Here is a 10,992-nt window from a genome sequence, read left to right on the forward strand (position 1 = left end):
TTGTAGACCATTGATATCGTACCTCCTGGATATGAGTTGAAGATTATCCGTATATTTGGCCTTGATGACCTGCTCCCCTGCATTGAGTTTCTCCTTGCATGATTTTATGTTGTGTTTTTTTTCATTATGTCTATTTTTCTCTTCACTTTAATCTTGCAGCCCATTCTCACTCTAGTGAGGTCCTTCAATATTTTGAAAGTAGCTTGATCCAGATGGGTGCAGAGTCTCGTGCAGTAACAATACAGCTGCTCTGCAAGCTTCTTGCTGAAACTGGTAAGACTGTCAGTGAGTAGGTGGCAGTGTGTGATTTAGGTAGACATGGAGAATAGTTAAAGGACTAAAATTTGTGTCATGGAATCTGGAGCCCTAAATTATAGTCCCAACGTACTCCCTTACTTAACCAATATGGTGCAGCTCTGAGCAAATCAGTTCAATTTCATATTCCTCAGCTATATTAACTGCGAATAGTTTCTGGTAGAGCACTGTAATTTAAGATCAAGCCTCCCTTCCATCATCTTCAATAACATGAATTGTGGTGAAAAAATAAAGTAGTGGTCAAACAATGCCACCTCTGTCTTTTCCGTTAATTGTTCCCATTGTGAGCCATTAATGGGACATGGACACTGTGAACAGAGATCCTGACATAGATACTGGACAGGAATAAAAAGGGACATAAAATGTGGAGCAGGAAGACAAAGACACGCTCAGATGGACATGATGATAAAGACATGTACAGTGGAACAGGAAAGCATTGATAGGCCCATGGGACTCACTGTCACAGACTCGCAAACCAATAGTAAAAGACAGGACCCTCAGGGTGGTCAGCACAGTTGATAGTGGAAACTTCATCTACTTATCTATTAATCTTGATCTTACTAGACAAAGACAATATCTGTGTGTTATGAACATTTGGTGTATGGCTTTATTTCATAGATTCAGAAGGTGCCTCTTATCTGGATGCTGTCTGTCACGTGCTTGAGGATGACAATCGCAAGGTACCATCAAGCTATTATGTGTGAACCAATCTGTGTTAAAGCAGTTTCATACCCAACACCTCAATCTAATTAAAGTTTTGCACTTTTTGGATAGTGCAGTATTCTCTACTTACAAGGACCCATAGCAGTGGTATGCATACCACAGTCTGTTGATTTCCTCCAAGGCAACTCTTCCTGGAGTGGTTGGGTCATGGAACCTCCATTTATGTGTGTCTGTTCAGTGCATCCTGTGTTCCATTGTTTCCCTGTCCAAGTGGACATATCCCAGTTTTCCTGTCCTACGCACTGGTCCCTAATTGTTAAATAAATGTGTGTTAAGAAACAAGTCTTTTGTGCTGTCCACGTGTTTGGTCTGTATTTCACATTGAGTTGGTCTGTGACACCCTTCACTGAAGAGGAGAGTGTTGATAATCAAATCAGGGGGTTTGAAGTTTAGAATAATAATATCTGCTCAAACCTTTAACAACCGGGGAGTAGGATATTTTGTTGATGAGTCAAAGGTCTCTTCCAAGAATGTTATTTGGGCTCTGTCTCAGCAAAATCCCACCAAACGTAGATCAATAGTGCAGAATAATATTCAGTGTGCACATGTGAAAAGTCAAATTGTGATATAAAAGATGTATTGTCTGCAGAGATTGGAATATATGTAACTTTCTTGACGCCATATATGTCCACAATGTGCCCAACTTCAGTGACATTGAGAAAGCAGGTAACTTCAATAACAGCATCACCATGGTCAGCATGTAAGAAAGTACAGGACATAGGCATAAGAGAAAATCGCAAAAGTAATTTTATTTTGATAATCAACAAAACCTGTATTTCCATTACTGGGTCTCTAATGTATTCTCTTTGGGGGGTGTAATGGGTTTGTCATTTTTAACCTCATGATATAAATCCAGTTGACTTTAGATACTTGACAGTCTATCACAGAAATCAAACATGGATGTATTCTTTGGTGGTTGAAGCCATTGGGGCCAGCTTGTGCAAATATGCACCATACAGAGCCATATTAGGGACGTGAATTTTAACCCTGATACGTGGATATAGGAGACCATGACTATTTACGGTCTTGGGACCAAATGACTTCTTGAAAGTGATATGGACCAACCAAACATCAAGGTGTGGGATAATGGACTTTCAGTACTTTAACCCATTTGTTAACTGATGGCAGAGTGGGGATGGTGTAGGTTTGCTATATCCTGCGGGTGGAGTTAGAAAGAGGCCATCATTCTTCCCACAGACTACTATTGGTTGTTTTAATTCCCACAGTAGTGAAATCCACAGCCTATTTTTCAGTCTCATTTTTTGTAATCAATACCAGGTACTGAGAGGTTCTTTGTTGATTGTAACCTACCTGGACATATTTTGCAATATTTCACCAAGTCCCAGGCACCTATTGAAGGTATAGTCTACCTGGCATGTTTGAATATTTCCTCAATTGCACTTCGGTCAGACACTCTGTAAAAACAGTTAAATTAAATTGACTCCAGTTTCATTCTCAGAGTGTCTTAATAACCCTTTTCCAATATTTTCTATCCTCTGTGAACAAAAGGGAAGGAGAGATTGCATGGTTTCCTCACACTCCCTTGCTGCTCCCTCACCAGAATGTGGGATTTGATCCTATTTATATGCCAAAAGGGTTTCTCACTAAACATGCTTACCATTTTTTTTATTATAGGTTATTCTTGCAACTTTAGGTTTAATATCCAGTTTAACATCCAAAGGTTATTATGATATGAACGGAAGAGCTGTGATTGAATATGTGCTCAAAAAGTACAACCTCCTCACCAAAGAGAAAGTAAGTGGTAGATGTACATATTTGTTTAAGTGAATGTGTTAGGGAACAGCAATCGTAGTCAGTCAAAAATAAATAAGGGAACCTTTTAGCCCCCTTGTGCCCCGATGAAGCTCCTATGTCATATAATATAGATCTGCAGTGTTCCATATTTGCCCCGGGTGGTGGAATATAGACCTTGTGTCCCTCTATTTAGTTCCCATAGGCCCGCCTTGACATTCCATGTTCTCCATTTGAGCCTAATGTTTCCCCACTACCACCCCAGTATGTCTTTCACCCTCCCTCGCTTTAAAGGTCTCCCTTGCTCCATCTATCTGCTTACATTTGCACCTGAAATAAAAATGCTCAGACACCGTGGGAATGGCAGAGGATCCACAGCAGTGCTCACAGGCAGTGCAGAGGCCTACCACACAATCCAGCCTATGAAAGGCAACTGACCATTAGACTTTACCAGAGCTTCTAGGGTGATTGGGCAAGGCACAAGGGCATTCCGCTACTGCAGTTAAATGATGTCACTGACAGTGTATTATCCTGTTACATACCCTTCTTTACTGTTCAAATGCCCGACGGGGCAAACTACCAAATCCTGCAGAAAGTAGCACAAATATACTTCAAATCAATGTTTCATATCAACAATGTCTCCCAAAAATGTAGTTCCTGGTATTCTTTTGTCCTTATTAAGAGTAAAAAGTCCCATAATATAGCACATACTTCCCATCAAGCGGTGGGGGGAGGGTGCATTAGCAGCCCAATCTCTGTGGTAAGGATGAGAGACTACCTTGAGGTGCCTGAGGTGCAATGTCTCAGGTGTAGTGTCCCATGTATCAGACACTTACATATTATAAGTGAGTCCACCAATATATCTGCTGTATATGAATGCTATACCATTCCCTGCCAAATTACTGAATAATAATACAGAGCAGAGCATGAGAGCATAACCTCATTTATACATTTTTATTTACATGTTTGAGGTGATTGTTTTTGTTTTCACATTTGAATTTAAGCCAAGAGATTCTCTTTGGCTTGCAACTTGGATTAGTAAATTGTAATGTTTTGACTCTCACATCTCTTGTCCCTCCGTAAGGATAGAAAATATAGTGAAAATCATGTGAAAATACATGTTACTTTACTTCTTTTGCTTTCCATATTTTCACAGTGTACTAGTCACATGGATCATGAGTCTGATGTTGAGGAAGAGACCATCTGCATTCAAATCTCTCAGTTCCTCAATAAAATTGCATTACGCCATAGAAATACTGATGAGGTAAGTGAGAAGGATATGAAACAAGGTGGGACATTTAACTAGGAGTGTAGAAAATATAAATTGCAGAATATCCAGAGAGTCCTGATTTCCCAGGTGATCTTAATTATCCTCCACCTCACATACAAGCATGTTTTAGTAAAGCTCCCTCTGCTACAGGGTTGTATGTGGGAACCATGCAGGCATTCATCACGCCTGCCTTAACAACGTGGTCTGAACCACAAATGCGTGTTTAAAATGCATTCCTTTGCCACACAAGTTGTTACGATGACTTGCCTTAGGGAAAGCGCTGGACTTTGGAATAGTACAATTTACTATTCCAACTCCAGTCTGTGCAAAAGTAGGGAAAGTGTTAGATTTAAAGTCCAACACTTGTTGTAATGACTTGCATTTTTAAAAGGAAGCGTTGTAAAGATGCATTCGTGGTTTGGACCACGTTTTTAAGCACGGCATGGTTCGAGATGCGATGATAAGGCTGTTTACTCTGCTGCTGGGATGGAGGTCTGCTGTCCCATGCTCATTCCCAGTGTTTGCAGCATTCGGGGAAGATTGCTAATCAAATACTACCTCATTCATTTTAATGAGGCAGGAGGTTTTGCATTCTTCTAAATAACCAGTTTGAAATGAGACTGAATGGTACATGAGTGATATTGCAAAACATTGCTACTCAATTTGCATCTAATATTTGCTATCTGCTCCATCAGTCACCAATATTTCACATCAACGGGGTCTTGCATTCCCAACAATGGCTTTGCATACTCTGGCACATTGATAAAGATAATTATATGAAGATAACAGCAGATAATGAGATCATTTGCAAAGTTCAGCTCACTTGCAGGGTTTTTGGAGAGTAAATGTTGCACACATTTTCTGCAAATAATGTCTTCATTCTCCTTGGATGCAGAGCCACAGATTGTAGCATTAAACAGGGTTGGTGCTACATGAGTGTAATACTAGGAATCTGCCTTGGACACCATCAGCAAGGAATGGTATAAGGAAGGGTAAGAATTAAATGTAACCCCATCTCCAGGAGAGGTGGATCTAGAAAATGACACATGACCTTAGGTGCCAAAAACCCTCCCACCGGGAATGACTTTTTATCTGTGGAAATAAAGCCTTATTAAATGCTAATGATACAAATAACACATTTGCCGGTCTTTCTTACAGGAATTTTGGAAAGAGATTGTGAGCTACATGCTGGAAGAGGACTATATTTCATCTGTGCCAGCTCTGTGCCAGATGATACTTGTTGTGGATAAACGAGCAAGCATCAACTTTCAGAAATGTGGTGAGTCTTATGCATCCCACTCATTGATACTGTGGGATTGATCATTGAAGGTGGTTAATGCTTCCTCCTCAGCTCCCCAGATCACATCTTACATAGTCATGATATGGCATGAGGTAAAAAATCAGTCCATTAGCTCAGGAGTTGTGGTTGATTTATTATAGCATGTGGGTGTCCTTCTTTCAAATAACAGTTTTTGCTCTCCTTTTAGAGTTATACGTATCTGTGCCAATGTTGCTGCTCTCTACATACTTTTTGCAGTTAGCCAGCCATAAAGCTACTTTCCTGTTGGTTTCATCTCTTCATCTGGTTAATGCTCTCAACCCCTGTCATGCTCCTCTGCATACCTTGGAGTGTTTTTGCTCTCTTTGGAATTACTTCTGTCTGGTATGCTGATCAGACCCTTCTGGGTATGCTACCTATTTATACGCGTTTAATTTTGTTGACAGCAACAGGGGTGTATTTTATTCCTCCATGGAGTTACTTTTAGTTATTATATTTTTCTCTGCAATATTTCTGGTTCAACATTTTGGACCTCATATCCAGACTAGAATACAAGTAATTGGCCCCCACTTGACTTATGGACCTGGTACACAAGGATGCCTGCTCAATGAGGGTAAGTGAAAAAAATTATTTAGACTGACTCCAAGGTTAGGAGGAAGATTTGCATCTGTGGGTGAGTACCTGTAATTGCATGCTGCATTTCCAGGGTTCCAATTAGCTCTCCTCACTCAGTTTTCCATTGGCTGTATTGCTAAAGTGCAAGTGACCTGGACAGATGATATCATAGTCTATTTCTTTGTCACCTGTGTTACGGGGTCGTAAGCAGTAGAGAACAGGCAATATGTGCCCCTATATTGCCTGCCTCACAGGTCATTAACATTATTAGAAAATGGATATGCAAGAACATGTTCTGGAGTCCTATTTTCTTACGGGTATCCGCTGTCACAGAATGACATGGTCCATTCAGGATGCAAAGCAGGTCCACAGCTACTGCGGCATCCTCTCTTATCCCAATGAAGACTTTTGCCCCGCAATGACAGCTGCAGGGGGGATCTGTGCATGACAGCTTAGGTCATTCCTTGACAGCAACTGCTGGGGGTGGGAGGGGGAGCATTGTAACAGAGGACACAGAGGTACCTTACAACTCTAGCAGCAACCTTAGTGGTAGGGGACCTTTGCCAGTATCTGCAGTGATCTCAAAGTATCCTCATGACCTCTAGAGCATCAATGAAATGTCACCCATCACCCCACCCTCTTCTTTGTAGGTACAACTATGTGTCATAAGTGTGTGTATCAGCCATATATCTTTCTTTAGCAAGTGTTACTCAGTATTATATGACAGGAGTATGACACAGCTTCTTTCTTTTGTATCTAAACAGCTAAAGGCCTTCCAATGCGCAGCCTGTTCATCAGATTACTAGTGAGTATCACATACCACCCCCACCATATTCCACCAGATCCCTTTTCCCAAGTTATTTGCTGGCATTTCTATACAATTTGCCCATTAAGATCTTGAATTCAACTCAGCTTTTATCCATATGAATTTGATGGTTTTATTTCCAGTCAATTGCTTATCAGTACAACATACTGCTTACATTGTACCGAAACAGCCAAAATGTGAATTGTATATAAAACAAGATAGCATTTACAGATACTCTAAAGCCTAGAGAATAAGACCTGATGAAATGATCACGTTTTGAATACTTTTTTTGTGGATTTTCAGGTAATTTCCTCTAATCCCCACTGGGATGTCGAAAGGGGAACCTCGGTGTTGGCTCTTCTCGAGCACCTGATTCCTGCAAACTACCCATTTCTAGTGGGACTCGCAAAAATGAAGATTCCCCCCCTGATAGCATATTTAGAAGGTAAGACACCAACGCATGAGCCAGTGAGCACACAAATTAAACAAGCACTAATGGCATTTAAACAAGCATTGACAAAGCTAATAATTCTGGTGTTTGCTGCTAGCTTTTAGGCTTTGTCACGCTTGTATTTTTTAACGGTTTTTGTACTAACCAAGATAAAAAACATATTGTCTAAAGCATAAAATATTGTTTTGGTCTTGAAAAGTCCACATTCCCATAGTAGTCCCAGGAACTAAAGAAAAATACTTTGGGTGTGAATATACTCTTTGTGTAAAAGTAGAATGTCATCACTCAGTGAAGTTAGCCTAGGGCTGATTGGCCCATTGTGAATGCTGTGGAGCACAGAAGAGAATGTGTTTGATATGACACAATAGATCCGTAAATGAGGAGGTCTGTATAAGTAAGCAACAAAAAAAAAAGGAAGAAATACACACAGTCATTTTTTGTAGCCAGCTGCTGCCATACTCCAAACCGCATAGACAGAAGCTTCATGCAAGTTCTGTGTTCCTTCCTCATGTTGACAGCATTCGTTTGCTGAAAATCAGTTAGTGACAAAGCTTCTGCAATGAAGTGCTTCAGCTGTCAGACGCAAGCTTGATCACATAATGAAGCGGTATCTTGAATCCATGTTTTAAAGTGCACATTTGCTCAAAGATTCCATGAACATAGAAAAAATAATTCTTCAATATATCCAAGGCCATCATGATTATTACACTTCTCAGATACGCAACAGGTCTTATATTTCATTTGTGACTTATTTTAACAATGTAATATCACCACTTCTTTGAAATTATTGAGCTTGAAAAAAGACCACAGGTGGCTTCAATACAAAACACATTTATTAACACCAAACGTTGTCTCTACTTTTATATTAGAAGCAGGTATTAGTCAGGGTACATGGGAGGGTAGATTAGTCTACTTAGACATAACATTGTTTGCATGAAGAGTAAGGCTGAACAGGGTATTTCACCGCAAGTAATATGTAGGAAAATGTTAGGACACTGGTTCAACCATTATTTGCAGTTAAAAGAAATGTTTTAAATGTTGCATAACTGAATTCTACTATGTGAAAATTTCAAAGTGAGGGACATTAAGAAGAGTTGGTTATATTACGTTGGTAGTAATGAATTGATATGTATTACTGTTAGGTTGCACACCCTTGTTTTCTGAAACACAAGACATATTTCAGCCTGTGTATACCAGTTATCATGCCGAAGTGTTTTTAATGTGTTTTAGGTAGATATTACTTATTATAATTTCATTTAAGTGAATTATGAAGTTGAATTATGAAGTGTTAAAATCATTTTGGTCTTGGATATAGCAAAAGAGTATTTGTCTATGTGTATGTAATTTTAGAGCAAGTATTCACTTTTTAACTCTGAACTATGATGGTGATCCCCTTTGTGATCACGGTTGCACCTGACAGCCGAAATGTTTAAGGGCAGAAGCTCTGTAATACACTGATTTAAGGAGTTAAGAGTAACATCAAGTGCACATGAATAAGTGAGGGCCTTGCAATCAATTACTAGGTGAGGCTGAACCAACAGACACATTTTTCACACTTTGAATTGTGTGATTCTACTTCTGCCAGTGCTTGGTATGTAAGCCCATGGCCTTTAAAATGCGTCTTGACGTTTACCTTTACTTACCTATATATCTTTTTTTCCAACTGCTATTTCAGCTTCAACGGAAAGAACCTTTGACTTGGCACAGTGGAAATGCATCCTTGTTTCAGTAAGGATTATTTGCTAATGAATGTCGCACATGACTCTTGACTCATTGTTTTCTTCCATAACCAGTCATTCAGAGTGAATATATGCAGATATTTAATTCACCCCTTCATAGTGCTGTTCTGCTACATGGTTGCAATATTTTCACCATATTTCTATTGTTTCTCTGGATTATGATCCTTTCTATGACCTTGATTATGATTGGGCACAGAGGGGGAGACGCCGTACTGGGTACACAACATTTTCTTAGGATGTAATATCTATCAGCAGCATTAATAACCTCTTTGGCCCAAGTTGACACTCAGAAAATTTAAAATTACGTACTTACTGCACCTAGTCCTTGTATGTATCAGAGTGTATCCCCATGTTTTACTCAGGTAAATTACAGGCTCTGCTGTGATTAATCCATTACTCATATATTTGACTGCTGTTGCACAGGGCTAAAAATGTAGCCGCAAATTGGTAATCGGGAACTATGTCTATTTTTGGATTGTATGACTTAACAACTACTGCCTAAACCACGACTTCTTTTACAACGAAGGCTAAACCACAACTTTTTCTTAACCACTACATTTTAAACCACTTCTCCCTAAACAACGACATTTTTAGTTTTAATTCCATATTCTGTTCGTGAATCTTATGCTTTTACAATTTTTAAAATGAAAGCAACACTGCCATCTCCTGACATAAACCGGTAATTTTTTTGTAAACTAATTTCTTCAACAACCTTTGCTGTATTTGATTTTAATCTATTACGATTTTAATCTTCCACGTATATTTTTTACTATATATATATTTTTTTTTTTGTGGGGGGAGTCCCCCGACACCCCCCTTCTACCCTTTCAATTGTTTTCCTAGCATGCTCCGGTGTTCTAAAAGTTGTGGTTCCATCCTTCGATGTTCCGTCGTTCGTGGATGTTACCTTCGTGGTTCAGCCTTCTTCGTTGTTCACTCTTCGTTGTTCCGGTAAGTAGTTGTTTAAACATCGTGGTTAAGGATGTTTCCCCTATTTTTGTCCCCAGAATAGTCAGAGTAGCACAAAGTTCTTTTTTTCCATGGATTGTCACAATATTTCTCTTCCTGCTCTACCCACTGCTTTTTAAAGTATCAGTATGTTCATATTATGCAGTCGGCTTGGCACATGAGCAGTGCTCCCTATCTTCGTCTGAATTACCACTCTGTCACTGTTCCAGTTCAACCTTGTGATGGCCATATAATAGCTTTCTCTATTCATCCCTTGGTCAGCCCACTACTACTTGGTTTCTTTTTAATTCCCAGACAGTCACATTAACTGTATTTTGACGAGGTCATCACACTCCACTGTGCTATTATTGTGTTCCTTGTAGGAAGGTGGAATCTGACTACATGGTTGCCCCCACTTTTTTCCTTGTGTTTTGATGGTTTTTGACCTAGTTTGGCTGGGAACCTGCTAACCAGGTCCCCAGCCTGTCTGCTTTCTCTTATGAATTGATTCCATGTACTTTAGATACATTCCAGATTGGATTCTAGGGTACCCTCATAAATCCCTAGTATATGGTATACTATGTACCCAGGGCATAGGTACCCCAGAGGCCTCCCAGGGGCTGCAGCATGTATTATACCACCCCTGGGAAGCCTTCCAAAATGACATAATGGCCTGCTACACCAGCCTGTGTAAGGTGGTATAGGCACCCCTTACTCATATATAGGTTTCCTGTATCTATCTTATCACTACACATATGTACCTATCAGTCACCCCTATGGCAGGCCTTATCAATCCTGAAGGCAGGGTGCTGGGATTGGTGTGAGAGGGTGCCCATGCATGAGCAGAGCCCCTCTGCAGCCTTCGGAATCTATCTTCCGGGGTTGCTAGTGATGCAGCCTAGACCATATACTCTTAAGTGCGGTATAACCTTGTGGCTTCACAGGTCCATGTGGTTTTTGGGGTAAAAAACACCTTGGAATCATACCTCCACACCAGTAACTGGTGTGGGAGGTATGATTTCTCCATGGTAGAACCACTAGTGTGGGGCACCGGGCTACCCGGCACTAGCTTTCCTTAACCCTGGCATCACAAAA

General features: G+C 40.1%; 1 protein-coding gene across 1 annotated transcript in view; it reads left to right on the top strand.

Moving 5' to 3' along the window:
• The window catches only part of LOC144783244 (maestro heat-like repeat-containing protein family member 1), a 29,833-nt gene extending 22,519 nt beyond the window's left edge, over positions 1-7,314 (top strand). The window contains exons 9-15 of the mRNA XM_078662325.1: positions 160-273; positions 934-995; positions 2,674-2,793; positions 3,947-4,054; positions 5,219-5,339; positions 6,719-6,759; positions 7,063-7,314. Coding sequence (XP_078518451.1) covers positions 160-273; positions 934-995; positions 2,674-2,793; positions 3,947-4,054; positions 5,219-5,339; positions 6,719-6,759; positions 7,063-7,314 — 818 coding nt within the window. The remainder of the gene's footprint in view (positions 1-159; positions 274-933; positions 996-2,673; positions 2,794-3,946; positions 4,055-5,218; positions 5,340-6,718; positions 6,760-7,062) is intronic.
• Positions 7,315-10,992: the final 3,678 nt, after the last annotated feature.

This window comes from Lissotriton helveticus, chromosome 9, assembly GCF_964261635.1.
Source record: "Lissotriton helveticus chromosome 9, aLisHel1.1, whole genome shotgun sequence".
NCBI classification, from domain to species: Eukaryota; Metazoa; Chordata; class Amphibia; order Caudata; family Salamandridae; genus Lissotriton; species Lissotriton helveticus.